The 25,526-nt window shown below is 33.8% G+C and overlaps 1 protein-coding gene across 1 annotated transcript; it reads right to left on the bottom strand.

Annotated features, from left to right (window-relative positions):
- Positions 1-961: 961 nt before the first annotated feature.
- LOC133199366 (UNC93-like protein MFSD11) lies at positions 962-25,526 on the bottom strand. Its single transcript, XM_061335174.1, has 14 exons — positions 25,422-25,526; positions 20,830-20,894; positions 20,629-20,736; positions 19,111-19,190; positions 18,616-18,712; positions 13,668-13,850; positions 13,441-13,478; positions 13,149-13,214; positions 6,976-7,101; positions 3,881-4,049; positions 2,449-2,512; positions 2,282-2,353; positions 1,677-1,841; positions 962-1,424 (listed from the first exon to the last, which is right to left on the bottom strand). Exons 1-13 carry the CDS (start codon positions 25,524-25,526, stop codon positions 1,683-1,685), a joined length of 1,332 nt encoding a protein of 443 aa, XP_061191158.1. The 3' UTR covers positions 962-1,424; positions 1,677-1,682.

Here is a 25,526-nt window from a genome sequence, read left to right as displayed (position 1 = left end):
AATTACATATACATTCCATGTTTAACAAATTTTAAGAGTGTGTTGAGGCTTGATGTTGTTTACAAATTTGTTACCTTGTATTTTTTGCAGCAGATTATATTTCTGTGTAAAACTTTGTTCCCAGACTGTAAACCATTTGCTACCTAGGCTTTTTTCCCCAAGGTTTAGATGGATATTTATTACATAAATGTTTTGATTTTAAAATGCTAACTGTGGTTTCAACAGAGTGCAGAAGAAAATCTTTCACATACTTGTAGGCTTTGACAACTTTAATTAAAACAGTTCAGTGATAAAATTCACGGAATTTTTTAGCAAGGATCAGATTTTTGCATTATCATTCAAGTTTTTATCTGATAAAAGAATTTTGCTAATAAATATGGATCTCAAATCCTGAAGAAAGCACTCATAAAAATCTATGTCTTTTAAATTTAGGGGTACTAAACAATTTTTTTTTTCAAGATTCCAGACAGTAAACTAATAATAATGTTGGAATCTTCAAATCTCATTGATATACTAAATATACTGTATAACAGGTATTTTCTGCGGTTGGAAAACTTTGCAATTTGACTCTTGAAAGATAGCAAATTAATTTCTGTGTTTTCAATTTCTGCGTTGGATTATACCGCAAAAATTTATCTAAGGGATTTGGCAGAACACTGCCATATTTACGTTTTATAAATTCATTTAAAGATATGTTGATCAAAGGTACATGGGAAATGACTGATACTAAGCTCTACTTTCTTTTAATTAGTCACGTAAATAATTTGCGATTGTAATTTTTGCAGATTTGTCCTATCCGCAAAATTGGATAACCGCAGAAAATACCTGTTATATGGTAATTCTGTGAAGTTTCAGCATACATGTAGCTGAACAGGTTTAAAGTTTTTCTGTACTATGAATAATGAAATAAAAGAATACTTTATAATATGATAATTAAAAATATTTATTTCTATGTCATGAATTTAAGTACATTGTGCATATGCATATCAAAATATTTAAAAAATGTTAAAAGCTGCATAGTAATGTAAAATTCTTAAATGCAAATTAATTTCTGCTTTAAATTAAAATAGTTAATGTCCATGATTCCAACGTGTATATAGTTTGTAATCAAGTGATGCCACTAAATATAAATACAACCTCATTTGTCCCAGAGAAAATTCTCATTCATAAAAAAAAATTTTTTCAATCATCAAAAATGGTCTGAAGCTCAAGATTTTGGCATTCACATTCTATCATTCATACAAAAAATAGGAAAACAAAAATACACCTCCATAACCTAATCTAGTTTATTGCACCAGTGTAATCCAGCAGAATTGTATGTCACAGACACAGCTTTACAGGGGCCTCTGTTGTGACTGTTAAAAGTGACTGTGTCCAGAGACCACATAATATCACAGGTAATCTCATTCTAGGGGAAACCTCATCTAAAAAAATATCAAACAATATCTGTAACTGCATTTATTAATCTCTCCATCATGCCCTTATCAATTCAGGGATTCCCACTATTAGTTAATTACATTTAAAAGACTGACAAACTGACAACTATAGTAAAAACTGCTGTATACCTAACAGGTTAACAGTGAATACTTGCTTGTAACAAAGTCACATAATGTCACAATGTTTTGTTGTATAAAATTGATGAAAAGTGATGCAAAGGAGGCTTCTAGATGGAGTACCTGATTTTAGATGGTCTGATAACCCATCCTGAAAGCCTTGCTGACTCCCCACTCCACTACACAGAAAGCCAGAGTCCCCACCACGCCTAACAGAGTTAGAATTAGTAACTGGTAGTGGAGTAATAGCACCTCACTGTAGTAAAATGCCCCGGCTGCTGCTATAGACTAATGGAAAAAGGCATGATATCTATATAATGACTCTACATTATACTATTGAGCTATTCAGAATTTAGCATAATCATCAAGTAAGGAGTGGTTGGCTTGAATAAGTGTAACTAATTTACCCTTTAAAAAAAATTTAAAATTGGAAATAAATCTTGGTTTTTAAACATGAAAATACATCATTATTTTAAGCGGTATAATAATTACTGTTCAATTATGCATGACCAACTGGCCAAATTTTGCATTAAGGTATGTTTAAGTCGACCATCATTTTAACAACCTGAATTAAAAGCCAATAACTCAGAAGCTCGTGCATCATACAGCCAACTAATGCCAATATTCATGAGTATAAGTTTAATAACCCTATATTATTCTACTTTTACAGCTCATGAATAACTCCTGTTTATATGTAGCTTCATCCAGATTATACCTGTACATCTTACCTGCACAAATTTAAATAAAGCAAAAGCTGGGGAGCTGTCTTCTGGAAACATGAATCCAAGAATAGAGTAGAGCTGTGGAAAGAAACAAAGACATGATCAAAAATAATACAGTCATACTGTTTCTTTTAGAATTCACACCAGCACTATGTATTCATTGCAACACTTACCTGAGTATTGAAACTGCTATCACCAAATCCAAGTAGAAAGGAACAGAATATTGCAACATATTGACTAAAACATACAAGATACAAGTGTTATTTTCAAAATAATATCATAAAATAGTACATGTACTTGTACAGTAGGGCTGGGCAATAATATTGATATTCCGATATATTGCGGTACAATGAAAAAAAAAATCATATTGCAATACGTTTTTGTAGTACCGATATACCGGCAAAACGTTTGGACTCAGGATTTTTATGATAAATATGCAGTGTAAGTTGTCAGAAATGCTTATGATTGTGTGAAATAGTATGGCAAAAGTTGTTGTATACGTCTATTTCGAAGCATAAATACCATCACTGTAGCTCAGTCGGTAGAGCGCTCAGTCCATGATCGAAAGGTCCTGTGTTTGAATCAAGTCAATAAAAAATAGGTAGCAACTGTTCCTTCGCTAGGCACTCGGCACTTTGAAGTGAAAGTTGCGGGTCCTTTGGATGAGACTTTTAAAACCGAGGCCCCATGTCACGGTAGGCGTATGCACGATAAAGAACCCTCACTGCTCAATGACCCTAAGTACCGAGTAAAGATCTAAGTTTGAAGCCCTTCACCGGTATATGGTGAAATCACTACCGGTATATGAGTGAAAAAATTCTTGAATGGGACATAAAACAACATACAATCAATCAATCAATGGAAACATTATTGTAATAAAATCAACAAGCTATTTTTTCTTGGTCATTTAACACAGTTATGTACGTTCTGCATGTAAACGGAAGATAATAAATTTTAAAAATGCCATTTTATTTGGGGTCGAAAATATTGCAATACATATCGCAATACAGTTTAAAATATCGCAATACGAAATCTCCAGCCAATACCCAGCCCTATTGTACAGATATTGATTTGCTTTTAACAGTGCACAAACTATTCATCTTTGCTTTAAATCTAAAAAAAATAATGCTGTACTTTATTATTGTTTAAATTAAAACATCTGGTGAATTTTCAAGAATCAAAGTGTATATAATCAATATTTTATAATACAGTAACAAACATGGATTTTTTTTTTGGAATCCCTGGCACAATTCTAAACAATTCCTTGTGATTTTTTTCAGATATAACAAACTCGGATACAGCAAATTTACAGATATAGCAAACTGATTTTATGTTCCATAGAGGTTAAAATAACGAAATTTACATCTTTTACAGCGAATTTTCATAGATCTCAATTTTTTTAATATTGGACTGACACTATTTTTGTAAGTATTTTAAATCTGAAATTCAGTTCATCCAAATTTTTTTTTAACTACAAGGTAACTTTTGTCTTTAAATCTTCCCAAAATACATTTGGTAGTCAAACCATTTTGCAGGTCCCCAAGAATTTGCTATAACCAAGTTTTACTCAACTGTACTAAATTTGCCTGTACAATGAGATCTTACTTGGGTGTCATGAATGTTGATAAGTCATCAGAATTCTTAGGTGAACCATTGGGAAGGTTCATGAAGACAAGGAAAAAAGCTGCCATGTGTGAAAGAAAACCAAGCAACACAATCGGGTCCCTGCCATATTTATTAGTTCTCTTCCCCATTAATCCAAATGCTGCGCCTCCTGATTAGAAAATATCTTGGTAAAAATTCTAGTTCCAGAATCAACCCAAAAGATAAGAAAGTGCTCAGGAAATGATATAATAAAAATCTCTACTATAAATGGTAAATAAATATACGTCAGTCATGGACAATATTAAATATCATTATCAATATCAGTAAAATCAACAAGAAGGAGTGTACTCGTTAGTAAATTACCTAGATGTTTAAAATCTTTATACATGATGTACCTCAATACCTCAAATCTGATGAACAAGGTTCAAACATTGATTTACAATTTAAGCAGAAAAAAATACAGTAAACATCTTTTATAACGTATCTCAAGGGACTGTGATAAATCCTACGTTATAACTGGTGTACGTTATAAACGGAGACCGGAGGTACTCAGTACAGCTTTACCGTAAACAGTTTTCAAACTGCTAGTGTGTTATTTGAATATTTTAAAGTATGTATAGATTGTAAATGATTTACAAGTAAATTTGGTTTCGTTTCTTATATTAAGAAAGATTAATATTCAGTAACATTTTATTTATTGATCGTCAGATCATATAAAAAGTCTGTTATCTTTGTCTGTTTGGTCTGACGACATTTATTTACAAAAGTCTCCAGAGTCGTGAAAACTTCGGACTAATGTCCGTTGATCGTCTGGGTAGATGGTATGCACGTGTCAGGCATGGCCTTGTCGTCCTCGTTGTCTTTGCGGTTTACTGATATTGAATTACTGTATTTTTCTTTCACTAGTTTAATTATATCATTTTCGGTTATATTGCTATTAACTGACTCAAAGATGTTTTTTTATTCAAACAATTTATTATGAATACATCTACTCGATGAACTTTATTCAAACAATTTATTATAAATACACCTACCTGAAACAAAAAAAAAACCTTGTTAGAAAAAAACCCATTATGGAGAAGCTATGAAGTCAACAAACCGTGACTAATCCCAGTCACTGAGCTGATAGAAAAGGTGTGAAACCAGGTGTCAGAATACGTTATAAGAGGTGTAATTATGTAACGGGACCAAATTTCTAATACTTTATAAGCAATACTACGTTATATACAAATACGTTGTAAGCGGTCTTTTTTCCAATGAAATATATAGACACTTTGCCGGGACTACGGAATGGCTACTTTACATCCAGAGATACTTTATAACCGAGTACGTTATAAAAGAAGTTTACTGTATATATATAAAAAAAAATGTAAATCATGATCCTCAAATTAGTCATAATATAAATCATATATAAATCATAAAACAAGAGGCCCAAGGGCCCTAATGGTTAGTGGTCACCAGATTATTTATCATTATGGTATTGAGTGAATATTTCTCTCACAGATGAGTAAAAAAATCCCTAAATAATCAAAAGAGCCCTGTCCTAGTACCAGAATTAACCCCTGAACCAGTGGATATGAAGTTTACAAATCTGATAAAAACATCATTGCTCATTACAACTACATATATATGCTTTGTCAGAGAAGATTTTCCAAAAATTAACACATTTTTGCCATATGATCAGTAGAACCCAGAGGGCCATGAATTTCACACTTTAAGTAGAGGCACCCTTGCTCAGCATAACCATGCACTTACCTTGTCTGCTTAATACTGAAGATTCCTTATTTTATGCAAATACTTAATAGTGTGAAATGGCTCTTTGCTGCCAAATTGTGAGAACAAAAATTCACAACTGACCTGTTGATCAAGAGATTTTACATGGGTTGCAGCCCCATAAAAATAAAACTGAGCAATTTTATTTCACAAGAAGTGCTTCTCGCAAAATTATGCGATAATTAATTCCTCACATATATTTAGGAATCTACAGTATCCAGGAACAGAGAAGGTCTTCAAAGATTTGATTAAATGCATTTTTTCTTAATGATCCATTGAGCCATGCCCTAACACCAAAACTCCTGACCATGGGGCCACAAATTTTAAGAATTTTGAGAGAGCACCCTTGCTCATCATAATCATGCACTTAGTTTATCTGTTTTATATCCAGGAAGGTTTTCAAAGATTTGAATGAATGCATTTTCACTTAATGATCAATTGAGTCCTGTCCTAATTCCAGGAATCCTGACTCTGGGGCCATTAATTTCACAATTTGGGGAGATGATTTAATTAATGCTTAATATCATAATTATGTCAACAATTTGACTACTTGATGTCCAGAAGTAAAGAAGATTTTTGAAGATTGCATTAATTTTAAAGGGGTTAGCCCCATTCTTCAGACCCCAGGGAGGAGGAGAATGAAATCCTTTTCCCTTTGCCCATATATGTTATATACCAAAGTTGTTCTAAACTTTGTATCACGACTTACAGTTATCTAACATACTGCCACTCTTTTGCTGCAACATCAAAGAAGTTCTTAATGTTGAGAGATTTCTAGGACATGATATTGTTTACGCTAGTGACAATTTAATGATTTGAGCAATCAGTATGCCTAAAGTACGTTGTATTGCTGAGGGTTCACTTCAAATAGTAGACAGTATAATCTGGAATGTTAAGAGTATTTTATTGACTTCCAAAAGTAACAATTATCAGAAAGAAATGGTTGAATTTAACTAAGAGAGTTTGCTTAGAGGAAAGTATTAACAAATATGTGATAAAAGAGGACCAGCTCCTTTTAAATTTTGTTAATGTGGTTCACAGAATGTTCAGCAAGATATTTCACCAGGACTTCTTTTTTACAGGTCCTTAAAAAATTTACAATCTCATACTGATTTAACAGCATATTGTCCCCAGCTAACAAAAGTTTCCTACCTCCACAGTGGAAGAGTTCCACTAAGTTAAGTAATCACAATTTCAAGTATTGGTTCAACCGTCACATGACAGACAAAGACAGGCAAAAAGCAGATAGCATTACATCACCTGAGTGACTCAGGTGACCTATAAAGTTAGTTCTGTTTATTTAGTGTCTGATCCAGAATTACCAAGTATTTCTCCAACTCCTATGAACATGCCAGAGATTCCTATAAGGCCCTTGGCATCCTCACCAAACTGCTGAGTGTTAGATATACAGGTTCCATACACCCCACTGAAGAAAGTCAGTTCAATACCTGCCAAAATATCAGTATGAAATGACTACCTAAATTTTCATACACAAGAAATTTTCTCATAGTGTTTATAAGGTTGAAAACATGAAAATTTTATAAGTACTTCTGTATACAGACAGATATACACAGTGACAACAGAAAAACACACACACAAAAAAAAAACAAAAACAAAAATAAACAACAGTTTAATCTAAGGCTCAAAAGAATTATGAAAAACTTTGAAGAAGAGTGTTTTTGACCCAAAGTCCCCAAAATGTAAATAATATCTTATTTCCAAAACGGACATCACTGAGCATCTATAAAACTCATTACCTCTTTCTTTTTTGTGTGTCTGTGAGGAGAATTTCAGCAGATATCACATTCTACAGCAGATATCAGATATCATACTCTATGGCATAATATCACAGATATCACATTCTACAGCAGATATCATACTCAGCAGATATCACAGATATCATACTCTACAGCATAATATCACAGATATCACATTCTACAGCAGATATCACATATATCACATTCTACAACAGATATCATACTCAGCAGATATCACAGACATCACATTCTACAGCAGATATCACATTAAGAATTCTACACAAGCTTTTCTAAAGATGATTCATTTCCCAAACATAAAAATATCCATTCCCTGGCACTCACAGTCACTTGTTCTAGTGTAAAGGTCCACCTCTGACTGAAATTTGGTAAAACCTTATGCTTAACTTTGCCTTTTACTATTTAACAAGAGGCCCATGGGCCACATCGCTCACCTGAGCACACTGGCTAGACTAAGGCACAAATCAGTTCAGTAATGAACGGGGAGGGGGGGTTGAATTTTAAACTACCTGATGATGCTTTCATGTCAATATAACAAATGAATTTGTTGTACTTGAGAAGATTTTAAAAGAATTTTCACATTTCTTCCTTTGTAAAAATTTGATCCCCCATTGTAGCTCCTCCCCATCTCAGGGGTCATCATTTGAACAAATTTGAATCTACATTACCCGAGGATGCTTCCATATCAATAAGACTAACATAGCTTTTCTGTTCTTAAGAAGAAATTTTTTTTTCTATATGTTCTTATGTAAAACTTTCGATCCCCCATTGGGCCCCACCCTACCCCCGGGGGTCATGATTTGAACAAAATTGAATCTACACTACCTGAGGATGCTTCCATATAAATTTGACTCATCATGGCTTTATTGTTCTTGAGAAGAAGATTTTTCCTATATATTTCTATGTAAAACTTTGATCCTTCATTGTGGCCCCGCCCTACCCCCGGGAGCCATGATTTGAACAAAATTGAATCTACACTTCCTGAGGATGCTTCCATATAAATATGACTCTTCATGGCTTTACTGTTCATGAAAAGAAGATTTTTAAAGATTTTTCCTATATATTTCTAAGTAAAATTTGGATCCTCCATTTTGGCCCCGCCCTACCCCCGGGGGTCATCATTTGAACAAACTTGAATCTACACTACCTGAGGATGCTTCCATATAAATATGACTCTTCATGGCTTTACTGTTCTTGAGAAGAAGATTTTTAAAGATTTTTCCTATATATTTCTATGTAAAATTTGGATCCTCCATTGTGGCCCCGCCCTACCCCCGGGGGTCATGATTTGAACAAACTTGAATCTACATTACCTGGGGATGCTTCCATATAAATATGACTCTTCATGGCTTTACTGTTCTTGAGAAGAAGATTTTTAAAGATTTTTCCTATATATTTCTATGTAAAACTTTGATCCTCCAATGTGGCCCCGCCCTACCCCCGGGGGTCATGATTTGAACAAAATTGAATCTACACATCCTGAGGATGCATCCATATAAATATGACTCTTCATGGCTTTACTGTTCTTGAGAAGAAGATTTTTAAAGATTTTTCCTATATATTTCTATGTAAAACTTTGATCCTCCATTGTGGCCCCGCCCTACCCCCGGGGGTCATGATTTGAACAAAATTGAATCTACATTACCTGGGGATGCTTCCATATAAATATGACTCTTCATGGCTTTACTGTTCTTGAGAAGAAGATTTTTAAAGATTTTTCCTATATATTTCTATGTAAAACTTTGATCCTCCAATGTGGCCCCGCCCTACCCCCGGGGGTCATGATTTGAACAAAATTGAATCTACACATCCTGAGGATGCATCCATATAAATATGACTCTTCATGGCTTTACTGTTCTTGAGAAGAAGATTTTTAAAGATTTTTCCTATATATTTCTATGTAAAACTTTGATCCTCCATTGTGGCCCCGCCCTACCCCCGGGGGTCATGATTTGAACAAATTTGAATCTGCACTACCTGGGAATGCTTCCATATAAATATGACTCTTCATGGCTTTACTGTTCTTGAGAAGAAGATTTTTAAAGATTTTTCCTATATATTTCTGTGTAAAACTTTGATCCTCCATTGTGGCCCCGCCCTACCCCCGGGGGTCATGATTTGAACAAAATTGAATCTACACATCCTGAGGATGCATCCATATAAATATGACTCTTCATGGCTTTACTGTTCTTGAGAAGAAGATTTTTAAAGATTTTTCCTATATATTTCTATGTAAAACTTTGATCCTCCATTGTGGCCCCGCCCTACCCCCGGGGGTCATGATTTGAACAAATTTGAATCTACACTACCTGGGAATGCTTCCATATAAATATGACTCTTCATGGCTTTACTGTTCTTGAGAAGAAGATTTTTAAAGATTTTTCCTATATATTTCTGTGTAAAACTTTGATCCTCCATTGTGGCCCCGCCCTACCCCCGGGGGTCATGATTTGAACAAACTTGAATCTACATTACCTGAGGATGCTTCCATATAAATATGACTCTTCATGGCTTTACTGTTCTTGAGAAGAAGATTTTTAAAGATTTTTCCTATATATTTCTGTGTAAAACTTTGATCCTCCATTGTGGCCCCGCCCTACCCCCGGGGGTCATGATTTGAACAAACTTGAATCTACATTACCTGGGGATGCTTCCATATAAATATGACTCTTCATGGCTTTACTGTTCTTGAGAAGAAGATTTTTAAAGATTTTTCCTATATATTTCTATGTAAAACTTTGATCCTCCATTGTGGCCCCGCCCTACCCCCGGGGGTCATGATTTGAACAAATTTGAATCTACACTACCTGGGAATGCTTCCATATAAATATGACTCTTCATGGCTTTACTGTTCTTGAGAAGAAGATTTTTAAAGATTTTTCCTATATATTTCTGTGTAAAACTTTGATCCTCCATTGTGGCCCCACCCTACCTCCGGGGGTCATGATTTGAACAAACTTGAATCTACATTACCTGGGGATGCTTCCATATAAATATGACTCTTCATGGCTTTACTGTTCTTGAGAAGAAGATTTTTAAAGATTTTTCCTATATATTTCTGTGTAAAACTTTGATCCTCCATTGTGGCCCCGCCCTACCCCCGGGGGTCATGATTTGAACAAACTTGAATCTACACTACCTGGGGATGCTTCCATATGAGTTTCATCTTTCCTGGCCCTGTGGTTCTGGAGAAGAAGATTTTTTAAAGATGCTATTCATTTTTCACTAATTCTTAATTATCTCCCCTTGAAAGAGGGCGTGGCCCTTCATTTGAACAAACTTGAATCCCCTTCACCCAAGGATGCTTTGTGGCAAGTTTGGTTGAAATTGGCCCAGTGGTTCTGGAGAAGAAGTCGAAAATGTGAAAAGTTTACAGACAGACGGACAGACGGACAGACGGACTACAGACAAAATGTGATCAGAAAAGCTCACTTGAGCTTTCAGCTCAGGTGAGCTAAAAACGGACAAATCTTTCCTCTCCCAGCAATATCTTTATATAAATAATGCAATATACCTGTTTATTACATTTTCAACAGTGAAATACTATAATATACTTACTGAATAAAAGTGATATTCTGACAATTTGAAAGGATATCAAACAAGAGGCCCATGGGCCACAACGCTCACCTGAATAACTTTGGCCCTGCTGTTCTTCACCAGATGATCTTTTTGTAATACCTATTGTGGCCCCGCCCTACCCACGGGGATCATGATTTTAACAATTTAAAATCTACACTACCCTAGGATGTTTCCATATAAGTTTCAGCTTTACTAGCCAAGAGGTTCTTGAGGAGAAAATTTTTGAAGATTTTTCCTATATATTTCAATGTAATGTAAACCCCAGCATGCTTCCACATAAGTTTCAGTTTGTCTGGCTAAGTGGTTCTTGAGAAGAAGATTTTTAAAGATTTTTTCTATGTATTTCAATGTAAAACTTGGATTCCCTATTGTGGCCCCGCCCTTGCCCCGGGGGTCATGATTTTAACAATTTAAAATCTACACTACCAAAGGATGCTTCAACATAAGTTTCAGCTTTTCTGGCCCAATGGTTCTTGAGAATAAGATTTTTAAAGATTTTTTTCTATATATTTCAATGTAAAACTTGGATTCCCTATTGTGGCCCCGCCCTTCCCCCGGGGGTCATGATTTTTACAATTTAGAATTTACACTACCCCAGCATGCTTCCACATAAGTTTCAGTTTGTCTGGCTAAGTGGTTCTTAAGAAGAAGATTTTTAAAAGATTTTTTCTATGTATTTCAATGTAAAACTTGGATTCCCTATTGTGGCCCCACCCTGCCCCCGGGGGTCATGATTTTAACAATTTAAAATCTACACTACCAAAGGATACTTCAACATAAGTTTCAGCTTTTCTGGCCCAATGGTTCTTGAGAAGAAGATTTTTTAAAGATTTTTTTCTATATATTTCAATGTAAAACTTGGATTCCCTATTGTGGCCCTGCCCTTCCCCCGGGGGTCATGATTTTTACAATTTAGAATCTAAACTACCCCAGGATGCTTCCACATAGGTTTCAGCTTTTCTGGCCCAGTGGTTCTTGAGAAGAAGATTTTTAAAGATTTTTTTCTATATATTTCAATGTAAAACTTGGATTCCCTATTGTGGCCCCGCCCTTGCCCCGGGGGTCATGATTTTAACAATTTAGAATCTACACTACCCCAGAATGTTTCCACATAAGTTTCAGCTTTTCTGGCCCAGTGGTTCTTGAGAAGAAGATTTTTTAATGACCCCACCCTATTTTTGTCTTTTCTTGATTATCTCCCCTTGTAAGGGGGTTTGGCCCTTTATTTTAACAATTTAAACTCCCCTTCACTCAAGGATGCTTTGTACCAAATTTGGTTAAAATTGGCCCAGTGGTTCTTGAGAAGAAGTTGAAAATGTGAAAAGTTTACAGACGGACGGACAGACAGACAGACGGACGGACGGACAGACGGACGGACGGACGACGGACAACGGGTGATCAGAAAAGCTCACTTGAGCTTTCAGCTCAGGTGAGCTAAAAAGTATTCTCACAGAGTGAGAATATCAGAAGTGCAGTAAATCTTACAATGTTCATTTCCTTCATGAAGAGTGTTTTTTAAAAAAATCCTGGCCTGTTATAAGATAGAGTTAATGAGCCATCCTGACAGAGACTAATGGTTATACTGCCAACGTTTTTCCAAATATGTCGTTAAAAATCCATGTTTGTGGATGACGTCTCAACCGCTCAACTATGACGTCACAGTCTATGACAAGTGTAACAAATAGACAGAGGCAAAGGGAAATCTAAGAAAATGTAATAAACAGAAAATTCAATGTTTTGTAGATGAATATGGAATTTATTTCACTTGTGAGACAGGATTTTTTTTTTATATTTTCACTCGTGCTTCGCACTCGAGAAAATAAAAAAAATCCTGTCCCACTCGTGAAATAAATTCCATATTTATCTACAAAACATTGAATATCCTCTATATATGCTATGGCCCACTTAATATAAATAATACAACGTACCTGTATATGCTATGGCCACAGTTATATAAATAATACAATGTACCTGTACATGCTATGGCCACAGTTATATAAATAATACAATGTACCTGTATATGCTATGACCACACTTAATATAAATACAACGTACCTGTACATGCTATGGCCACAGTTATATAAATAATACAATGTACCTGTACATGCTATGGCCACAGTTATATAAATAATACAATGTACCTGTATATGCTATGGCCACACTTAATAGCAATATCTCCTTTGTCCTTAGTAAGTGAAAGGCTCTTTCTGAAATAAACATGATAATTAGCTATTATATATATATAAGTGCACTAATTTACATATCTATTCACATAATAAACAAAACCATTATTTTACCATGGGTTAAAAACACTTAGTTTAGTTCATGGGACAAAATTGAAGAGAGGTAATGTGTGCTTTGAAGATAATTTTTACATATAATGAGTTCTAGCTACATGTAGATGAAAGAAAAATTCACAGAAATAAGCCTTACTTATAGTTTTCAGAGGACTTTCTCGTTCTTTTCTATCACTGCAACACAAAAATAACCTTAATAATATAAAAAGATAATAAATACTTCACTGACCACATCATTTTTACCACTATAAATTGTGAAGACCAGTATCTATAATGTTATACATGCATAAGAGACAATGTGAACATACCATTTCACAATTAAAATGATCCTGTCTATAGGTATTGGGGAAATATTGTTCCTACCTTGGTGATAAATTGACCAGGTTCTCAGTATCCGTGGAAACAGGTTTCCTCAAAATAAGGAAACAGAGGACCCCCAGCAGAGCAGCCCCAGACAGACCAATGAAAAGCTTAGTTCTCTCAGAGTCTGTGATGTCTGTACTGCCCTTTAGCACAAAATAACTGTACATGTTCCCAAACAACAAGCTGTAACAAAAGAAAACAACATTAGTGTTCTATGGTGTAGCGAAAAAAACACAAGTTTTATCAACTTAAAATGCCTTCAGCTAAATTAAAATAGCAGTAAATAATACTGTTCTTTACTTGCAGTTTACATGTACCTAACTTAATCAAAAAAGATAAACTATCGGAAATATATAAGATACATAAAAGACTTGCGTGGAACGCACATAGTACGTACATTTACACAAATGTGACCAGTGCAAAAATTTTTCTCTCCAAGAGGATTCATGATTTTCATATCACTGTTTAGATAAATTAAAATCAATACAAGGAAGTTTTTTTTTTTTTAAAGTTTTATCATTTCTATCTCAGCTGCATTAAAAACAAGATGTGTTTGTGAAACACTGATGCCCCCGTACGGCAGCTTATGGCGAAGGTTTAAGTTTCTTAAATGCAACTCCAGGTCAAGAAATCAAAAATGTTGGTACCCAAAGAAAGGTCTTGACTTGAGGAATATACCTGTGAAATATGAAAGCCCTAGTACAAACTGTTGAAAAGTTATGGCGAAGGTTAAAGTTTTTTAAAAGTGAGTCAAATGGTGCCCAAGGGAAGTTCTTGTCACAAGTGATACACATGGTCGTGAAATGTGAAAGCCCTAGAACCAAACATTCAAATGTTTAGCCAATGTTATAATTTTTTAAAAGTAGGTCAAACTCCAAGGTCAAGGTCAATGCCAAAATTGTTGGTTTTTAAAGAATGGTCTTGTCACACGGAATATACATGTGAAGTATGAAAGCCCTAACACCAACTGTTCAAAAGTTATGGCCAAGGTTAAAGTTTTTTAAAAGTAGGTCAAACTTCAAGGTCAAGGTCAAAGGGTCAGAATTGTTGGTATTTAAAGGAAGGTCTTGTCACAAGGAATGCAAATGTGAAGAATGAAAGCCCTAACACCAACTGTTTAAAAGTTATGGCCAAGGTTAAAGTTTTTCAAAAGTAGGTCAAACTCCAAGGTCAAGGTCAAAGGGTCATAAGGTGTTGGTATCTAAAGGAAGGACTTCTCACAACGAATGCATATGTAAAGTATGAAAACCCTAGCACTAAATTTTTCAAAGTTATGGCCAAGGTTAAATTTTTTCAAAATTGAAGTAGGTCAAACTCCAAGGTCAAAAGGTCAAAGCTGTTGGCATGCAAAGAAAGGTCTTGTCACAAGGAGTACACATGCGAAGTATGAAAGACTTAGTTCAAACTATTCAAAAGTTACATCCAAGGTTGAAGTTTTTTCAACAGTAGGTCAAACTCTAAGGTCAAGGTCAAAGGGTCAAAGATGTTGGTATCCAAAGAAAGGCCTTCTCACAAGGAATACACTTGTGAAGTTTAAAAGCCTAAGCTCCAAGTGTTCAAAAGTTATGGCCAAGGTTATAGCCTCATAAAATTTTGCAAAAGTGGGTCAAACTCTAAGGTCAAGGTCAAAAGGTCAAATATGATGGCACCCAAAGAAAGGTCTTGTCAGAATACACATGTGAAATATGAAAGCCATAGCTTCTACCAATCAAAAGTTATGGGCAAGGTTAAAGTTTTTGCGGACAAACAGACAGACAGACAGACGGACAGGGCAAAAACTGTAGACAGACAGACATATGCCCCTGAATCTTCAATTACGGGGGCATAAAAAGGTAATATGACCCAAATACTTCATATCACATTAGAAATAAATAAATTCTTTACATCCAAAGGACGTTTTTGTATAAGTTTTGCAATTTCTAGCTCAATGACTTGAAAAATTTTTCTAAATGGCCTTAAACAAAGAAGATGGGCAAATAAGGCATGTGAAATGCCTATAGCTTAAAATATACAACAAGCAAACTCAAAGAATTGTGGTCCCTCACTTTCCATGTCTAAGTGGTTGGGATGCAATTATTTATGGCATATTGCAACTGTCTTGTCTATATGTCCTGACTTGTCTGTCCATTATATGAAAAAGATATACTTTTTTATTGAATAAAATTTACAGCAAAGATTAAAGCTTCTCAAAACTGCATCAAACTTCAAGATCAAGGTCATGATGTCAAATATCATATTACAATCCACAGGTCCTGTCACAATTAAGTAATGAACACATGAAAAAAAATGAAAGCCCTGTCTCTTCTAGCTGCAATAATGTAGCCCTCTCCGATTTTTTTTAATCTGATATGTTCAAAAAAAAAAAAAAAAAAAAAATAGGAGAGGGCTACATTATTGCAGCTATGTCTCTACTGGGGCAAAGGTTATGGCAAAATTAACTTTTTTAGGTAGGTCAAACTTCTAGGTCAAGGTCATGAAGTCAAAAAACAAGTCTTTCTGAAAGGTGTTATCATAGGTAATGTACTTGCAAAATAAAAATACCCTATCTTCTCTCATTCAAAAGTTATTACCAATGTAATTTTTTAAAAAGACTCACAGGTAATGCATATGTCAAATATACCGGTAAATGCCCCATCTTCTCTCCTTAAAAGTTATTGGCAATGTTAAAATTTCTGAAAACTATTTCAAACTTCAAGGTCAAAGTCATGGGGTTATAAATCATAGTACATTTAAAAATGTCTTGTCACAGGTAACGCACATGTCAAATAAAAATGACCTATCTTCTCTCCTTAAAAAATTAACAGCAATGTTAATTTTTTTGAAAATTAGGTCAAATTTTCTGGTAAGGTTATGGGGTCAAAAACCATAGCACATTCTGAAATGTCTCGTCAAAGGTTATGTACATTACAAAATATGAATGCCCTATTCTTCTCTCATTCAGAAGTTATGACCAAGGTTAAAATGTTTAAAAGTAGGTCAAACTTCAAGGTTAAGGTCAAGGGGTCAAAAACTATAGTATATTAAAAAGGTCTTGTCACAAGTAATGTATATGTGAAATATGATAGCACCGTCTTTTCTCATACAAAAGTTATTACCAAGTTAAAGTAATGTTAAATTTTTAGAAAAGTAGGCCAAAAAAGTCAAGGTCATGTGGTCAAAAATAATAGTACATGTATATATAGAAAGGTCTTGTCACAGGTAATGTAAACGTGAAATATAATCTTGAGCCCTGTTTCTTCTCATTCTGAAGTTATGACCAAGGTTAAAATATTTGTGACAGACACACAGACAGACTGACAGATGAATGGGATTTAATGTCCCCTCACTTTCACGAAAGTGGGCAAGGGGGAAAAAAATGAAATTTAATTTGTGAACTAAGTATTTAAAGCAAAGTTCTTATTACTGAAAGGTATCAAATTATGACTGTCACAAACACATTTTTTTCCTGCAGAAAATTCTCTTGACAAAAATTATTCTATGGTCAAAAAAAAAGGATTTCTAGGGAATTGAAAATCCTAAGTATGAGAATTTTCTTTGAGACTGACATGCTCACACCTACACCACACAACTCATAACAGGTAATGGCATTTACATCTTGTTTTTGATATGACCCTTGACCATACTTGCCAACCTCCAACATGTAAAAATCTGGTCATGACCAGATTTGGAAAGTAAAAAATCTGGTCATAATGCGTAACAACATTCATGACATATTTACCTTGATTAAATTATATATATGTAAATATTTGTGTATTGAGAATTCTTTTATTAAAAAAAGGCTTTAACTTACAATGACAAAAAATTATCAATATTGATTAAATTTACATGTTAAAAAAGAGCATCGAAGGTTTCATTATTCAGTATTGACCTGAATTAAGAGTACATTTTCTTTTTTAAAAAAAAAGCCTTTTCAGTCTGTACTAAATTTGAAAGTATTTAAATTTTGGTTGTGAAATTATTTTTCCTCTCTTTTAATTTATTTGATTAACAAGTGCAATATGTATTAAATGTACAGTTAGGCCTACACTATCTTTGATCAATTTATTTTAACTAAGAAAGTTGTTTTCCAAGATTCCTTGATATGTACATGATGTTTCTCTTTTTCTCAGTTTAATTTGTTCCTGTTGGCCCTGATAACGATCTAGTTCCATTGGAAGCCATTTTAAATTGACTTCAAACTTTGATTTGTCAAAACAACTCCCAGGTAATTGTTTACACCTGCACTGATAATTTACTGCCAATACTGGTACACAGCCTACTGGACATAGCCATCGGCATTGTTTACGTAGATCCAAGCTTGAGTTGTAACTGGAAGTTAAAAGTGCAACCTGATTTATGAACCAAATCCGGAAATCGGGAGATTTTCGAGTTGTTCGGCAAAAATCGGGTGAAAAGCATGACCCGCCATGTCATAAAAAATAATCGGGTTAAGGGTCGAAAAATCGGGTGTAACCCGACGAAATCGGGTGAGTTGGCAACTATGCCCTTGACTAATTGAACTTCAAATATTTCTCAGAAAGATACGAATGTTGTGTGTCATAAAAGTGCATTTTAAAGGTAGGGTGGGTCATTGCTTCTTTTTTATTTTTATTTTTTATTTTTACGCATAATTTGAAGATAGACTTTTTAAAAAAGGAGGGAAAAAACTGTGTTATAGAATGAAGAAATTATTCTTTTTTGTTTTCTTTGGTGTGTGCATGCTATCTCATAGACAAATGAGTTTAATACTTGTGAGATTGTTCCAAATTGTGGTAATTTTACATAAACTATACATTAATGTAAACTGAAACATCAAAGAAAATTTTTTATAATTGAGATTTAATTTTACACTTTCTTATTTGTTGAACCCTAGGCATTTTTCTTTGTTTATTCACCCATCTTCTTTTCACTTGAGTCTTAATAAATATCTACAATTCTATTGGCAGGTCATTCTTGCTTTATTCATTACCTGCACTGTAAAAGTGCCCAGAATATTCCACTGTTCCGTGACACAGTTTCTGAGTCCGAGTTAATTGTTAGAAAGTTCCCTTGAGCTGTCCACAATACTGAAATTACAAACCATCACTAAATATCAAACATTTCAAATTACAGTAAAACACACTTATAACGAAGTACAGGGACGGACGATTTTGCTTCATTATAAGTCTAATTAGTTATATGCATTCAGTATACAATGTATTTCGAAGTCACAGGGAATGAAGATCACTTTGCTGTAAGTGCCAATTCATTATAAGCATGTTCACTATAAGTGTGTTTTACTGTAGCACATCTTAGTTTCATTTTCATTGTTTAAAAGGGATATTCAGACAAATTCAAAATTAATCTATTCTTCTATTGTCATATCAGAGGCATAAAAATTGCTTATTACATGTATCTACTTATTATTTTTTTAAAAAGTGTCAAAGTTCGCATTAAATCAGGTCCATGTGTTCATGTCACTTACTGGCTGCTCCTATACCAACAAGCACCGATCCTAAATACAAAGCCCAAACCATAGGCTTCAGAAATGACAGGATAAACAGACTACAAATATAAAATCATAGAAAGAATATGTGACAGAGAGATAATTTAAAATGTTGGACATAATGCTATGAAATATATCACTCAACATAAACTTACCCATTACTTTTCATTCTTAATGTTTTCAAGGACAAGAATATCTACCATATTATTTAGCATGTTTCTTTTTAGAACACACTTTTCTTATTTGTGCACACCAAAAAAAATATTATATTTAATACAATAAGAAATATTTAGACAGAATAAATATATAACGATAAATGCATAGTTAATCAATGTCTATTTGTACCTTGTAAAACTAGAACTGTCCAAAAGGGACGAATACCCCCCGCTGGGTTTTTCAGAGAAAGTACCAAATCACTAATGTTTTCTAGATGTGAGAGGTGTTCACAATTTGCTTAAACATTTAGAGTGAAAATTTAATTACTCATTATATTTTTTTTAAAACTAAGGTGCAGTCTAATAAAACATCAATACGAATAATTACAGTGTTTTTATTACATTGAAAAAATAGTTTGCAACTATCTGTCATCTTTGTGAGACATGACACTCTGCAAATTGATTGTTGAAAAAAAATTTATCATAATTAATTATACAAAATCAAATTGATCTTAATACCTTTATATCAAACTCATTTTAAAAATAAAAGGCTGGTTCCAGTAACTATGTATTTCGACAGACATAAATTACAATTAAGAGACTTAGACAACAGAGATCTTTATTTCTTTCTGCCCAATTCCCAGGAGATATAGATAAGACCTGCTTGATCAGAGATGCCCTAACAGCTTCCCACACTGAACTCATTAATTAATCTTTAAGATGTATGTCCACTCATTACTCCCAAGGGACAAATGGATTTACACTATCTGCTGTGTAATGTAAAAACTGTTTTTAATACTTTGTGATTTTTTTTAGTTCTAATGAGTTGTTTTAAGCTGTAGTTCACATTTTTGTACAGATGTTCTAGATTCTATGTCTCAAACCTTAGACATGAACCCGAAATGACTAAGTCAATAAAAATGAAAAAAAAAAAAAAACTGTAAAATGCAGAAAAATTATCAAATAATGTTGAAAATACCAGGTGCACATCTTCATATGGTAAATAATAAGTGTACAAATTTTCATACAAATCTATGCAATAGTCTCTGGGAACAGATCCGGACAAAACCACATAATAAAAATGAAAAAAAACACTTGTAAAATGCAAAAAAATTAACCAATCATGATGAAAATACCAGGTGCACACCTTCATATGGCAAATAATAAGTGTACAAATTTTCAGACAAATCCTTGCAACAGTTTCCAAGAAATGGTCCGGACAAAATCTCATCTACAGACAGACGGACAGACAGACAGACGGACAAGCTGATTCCAATATACGCCCCCTAAACTTCGTTTGCGGGGGGTATAAAAATAATATATAAATTGAATATAAACTTACAAATAGAGGATACTACCAACAAACATAGTGAACTTAGGACCGAGAACTGCTACAATAGGGGGAGCAATCCAATTCGCTGCCGAGAAAACTACGTAGATAATGCTCAAACTGCAAAACAGAGTTAAAGAGAGTTGGTCTTCAGAAAATCAATTTCCTATATCATTTAAAAAACAATGACATAATATACACATAAACACTGACCTTGTGTAACCATCTCCAGAAAAAGTTCCATTTGTATTTTTCTTTTCACTGGTCAACACACTTTGCTGTAAAAAGACTAATTATATATAGCAAAAATACATAAATAAAATGTCATTTAAATTTTTAAAAACACACACTTTTACATCAGCCCAGACCCGTATTCTACCCAAAACAGGATCAACATGATACAGGCCTACCAACATCAAGAAATAAATCATTGTAAGGAAGGGTTCCAGGGGATATCTTGACCTGAGTTAGATTGCAAGTTAATTAGCATAGAAACACCCTGAGCATGCTGAGAGCCAAGATGAACACAGTTGAATTTACACTCATGTAGTAAGGTCACATTAACAAAATTGATTAAAATATTATAAATGTGTTTGTTTATGTCATTTCATGTTTACCTGGCTACCTGGTTGTGTTGTGTTTTGTCCAGTTTGGTAGTGTCATGTGATGTATTATTTAATTATGATAATTAACCAGCCAGGTGATAGTTTTTATTTCATGCAAAGCATGCTCTTCACTTTCCACCCAGACCTTGGTTCTGATAGCAGCAGGTTAGATTTCTCTTACTACCCCAGTAATTTTACTCATTTGGTTGTTTAATTAGTTCTCTTTACTTTTTGACTATGACATGTAAAGTAAATATAAAGTTTATCTAAAGCTCAAGATCTGAATAAGTTAATTACTTTGTTTGATTAAATTAGGCTTAATCAGTTAATAGTTTTAAGTAATAATCTAAATGTTAAAACTACATTTAAGTCTATATGCAGCACCTTGAACTATTTTACATAATTATTTTGATGACTACATGCTGGTTTTTCAAGATTTAATGTAATTTCAGTACATATTAAAAGCATATATTAAAAGCCTCCTGGCACACTGTCTTTGGTAAGAACATGCATTATATATTTTTGATATTATTTTTAATACTTTAAATTGGTTAATGGAGCTATTGGTTATAAAGTATGTTTGACAAATATTTTTGATCTACCAAGCTAAAGCCAAAATCTATTTTTACTTCAATTTTTATGAGTTTTATCTGTAAATTAAGCCCTATGAATCTATCCAGTTAAATTAAGAGTTATTGCCCTTTATTCAGAGTGCAGCGCTGTATATGAATTTATCATGAAGGAAAGTATAATGTTGAACATTATGTTATGCTATTATATTTCATGTGTTATATGATTTTTGTGTTTGAAATTACTTGCTTTGCAGATTTACATGTGTTTATGATATATTTTCAATTTTAGGGCTCATCAAGATCTGACTATATACCATGTATACTAAATAAACAAGTGAACCCCCCAGTGTCTCATTTTAATGTTTTCTGGCCAAGTGGTTCTAGAGATGAAATTTTTTTATGGTCCCATCCAATTTTCCACTGATTCTTCATTATCTCCCGTTGAAAAGGGTGTGACTCTTAGTCATAACTCTTAACAACTGTTTAAACACAGTACCAAATTTCTCGACATATATCATACTTATTTCTCAAATTAGCATTTTTTTTAGGATGTGCAGAAATTGGCACTTTGATGCAGTGACAATTTTAAACTTTGAACTTTGATCTGAAATCAATTCATGAAAAAATCGCTCTTGAAGAAGTTTTGGGGCTATATACAAAAGTTGATTTGTGTCCAAACTTTTACTTCTTGAATGAAATAACAAAGAAGACCAGTTAGATAGATGGTATAGATAGTTTTCCTATGACATATTTTGCCTCGGAGTTATTCCCCTTGGCTGCCATCTTGTAGGTCAAAATAGTGAATCTTCCTCTTTGAAAAACCAATTTTAAACATGCATGCCAGAAATATATGGGAAAAAATATTTACAATATTGAAATTATGAATTAAAAGAAGCTTTAACAAATGTATATTCATAAGAATAACAGTGTTATCTTTACCTCAGTGCCCAGTATAACAAATTGAATTTGGTTGAATTATGAAGGGTTCTGGGGATGTTGACCTACAATATGGCAGCCATGGGGAAATAACTCTTGCTTAAATCACCTCGATGGAAAACCATCTATACATGATAATTGATTGGTAAAAATTCAACACAATGTGAAGTTATCATTTTAGTTAGAATAATCTAACTGTGTCTTGGGACAAGCCCTCACCACAGTTAGAATACGTCCCATATAGTTGCAATGTAGCAAATCGGAGCGGATCCACTCCGAAATGATTTTGAAGAATACAAAAGGAGTTGCACTGAAAATAACTAACAAATTAATCATGACAAACCTTTTTGAGATTGTATATGCCTTTTAACCTAAAAAATTATCCATATAAAGACGAAAATTCAACGCATTTTCTCAACGTTTTTTCTCACTTCGAATTTACATGCCATGTTAACATTCGGAACTTTCTGAATTCTTCATAGTAATTGCACTCAGTTAGAGTTATCTCTCATGTTTGTTTTGCTACATTGGCAATATATGGAACAAATTCTATCATTAAACCGGGTCCATAGGACAATATCATTTTAATGATAGAACATTCTATCTATTATCATCCATGCTTCACCGCACACAAAGTGGTGTACAGTTACTCAATTAATGGAAATATATCTTTTGCTTAAAAGTGTTCAAAAGCAGCAATGTTTAAACCATCTTAGCTTTGGATTGCGTTTTTAAAACTCTATAGTAAAAAAAATTAGTAGTCATATTCCTGCGATTTTTGGTCTATTTTAAAGTAAAAATCAAAATTGTAAAAAGTTGCAATGAAATAGCTAAATAAAGCTTCTTCAAGTAGCTAGAAATAAAGCTACGGTAGGTAATTCAAGCCAAGTAGCTATAATAGATCTAATAATTGTACCAGACCTGCTTAAAACAGCATAAATGTTTCACTTAACCATTAGATATTCTCTATTGAGAAGTTGATAGCTCGTTTTAATACTCCCCCTCAACTTCTCTACGAAAGGCCTAATAAAAGCAGTTCAGAAATTGACTAAATGAAGAACCAAAACCGGGTCCCACTTTTATCCGGATACATTGGCTCAAATGTTTCCGTGTTAAATAATTATTCGGAGAAATAATTTTAGGCTTTTTTAGAGGTCAACCGGGTTCAAACGCAGTTTTGAATGAATAAACGAATCCGGTGACACATATATCGCAAGTAAGTGTTCTACCGTGTAGAATGTTTTTTAAGTCAGCAGAATCGGTATTTTTAATCGCATTTCCACGGCACGTCGATTTACCCAAATGGACCCAAATGGAACCCAAATGGACACAAATGGACCCAAATGGAAACACAAATGGACCCAAATGGAAATCAAACGGACCCAAATGGAAACCGAATGGAATATTAAATATATATCATCCTATTATCAAGTTGACACTTATTTAAAATGATGAAAATAATGAACTTACAAATGGGAGAATATTAATTATTCATTTCTAATATTGTATTTTAAAATACGAATTAATTTTCTATAGGATTCTATACATCGGCAAAATTATTGGGGGGGGGGGGTGTAGTGCGCCTCTCTCGTGCCCCCCCCCCTCCCCCCGGTTCCTTCAGCCATGAAATCTATAAACTATAATATGAAATACTTCCATTTTGTATTCAATGATATTGTTGTATATTTCTATATAATTTGTACAATTATTCTTACCAAGGGTAAGATGGCCTCAAACCCGAAAACACCAGACAGGACGGAGATACGTCTGCACTCTTCAGTGTCCGATAAAGGAAAGGCCCTAAAAATAGGTGATCTGTAATCACATAGACTACAGACCAACCCCGAACCCGATATAAATAAACGTATTTATACTACAATATGCAAAAGTTATTTCAAATAGAAAAAAAAATAATTCGTATTTTAAAATACAATATTAGAAATGAATAATTAATATTTTCCATTTGCAAGTTTATTATTTTCATCATTTTAAATAAGTAACAACTTGAGAATACGATAATATATATTTAATATTCCATTTGGGTCCATTTGATTTCCATTTGGGTCCATTTGTGTTTCCATTTGGGTTCCATTTGGGTCCATTTGGTTCCATTTGTGTCCATTTGGGTTCCATTTGGGTCCATTTGGGTAAATCGACGCACCCCATTTCCATAGCAAAAAAACATCTGTGAATCCAAAATATGTCTATGATAATGCATCAATCCTAAAATACCGATCGAAGTGGGACCCGGTTTTGGTTCTTCATTTAGTCAATTTCTGAACTGCTTTTATTAGGCCTTTCGTAGAGAAGTTGAGAGGGAGTATCAAAATGAGCCATCAACTTCTCAATAGAGAATAAACCATTAGATAGAACGTTCTATCGTTAAAATGATATTGTCCTACGGACCCGGTATAACGTGAGGGCTCGTCCCGAGACACAGTAAGATTATTCTAACTACTTAACCATATGTAGACTAGTCTAGTTTCAGGTGGTTGCAGAAAAATAATTTGTTACTTCGCTTTTTTTCTCATCTTCTGACAACTTTGTCAAAACAGTAAAAAAATAATGTTTCCTTTTAAAAACCACACCATAACAAAATCTGTGACCAAAAGACCTTCGGTGATTATCTTGTGGTAGCATTGCAAATGTAAACGACTCAAACAATTAAAATCAAGAAGACAATTACAGTTACCTCAGCCATAGATGCTGTTTGGAAGGCGGTAAATAACAGCATAAACGCAACACCTAAAACAATAATATTGTACAGGCGAACATCGAAAATCTTTGCTTCCGCCAT

Source organism: Saccostrea echinata, unplaced genomic scaffold (assembly GCF_033153115.1).
Source record: "Saccostrea echinata isolate AGI-Se365-2 ecotype Australia unplaced genomic scaffold, CSIRO_AGI_Sech_v1 ptg000034l, whole genome shotgun sequence".
Lineage (NCBI taxonomy): Eukaryota > Metazoa > Mollusca > Bivalvia > Ostreida > Ostreidae > Saccostrea > Saccostrea echinata.
The sequence above is the reverse complement of the archived record's forward strand: the minus strand, read 5'-3'. Positions and strand labels throughout refer to the sequence as shown.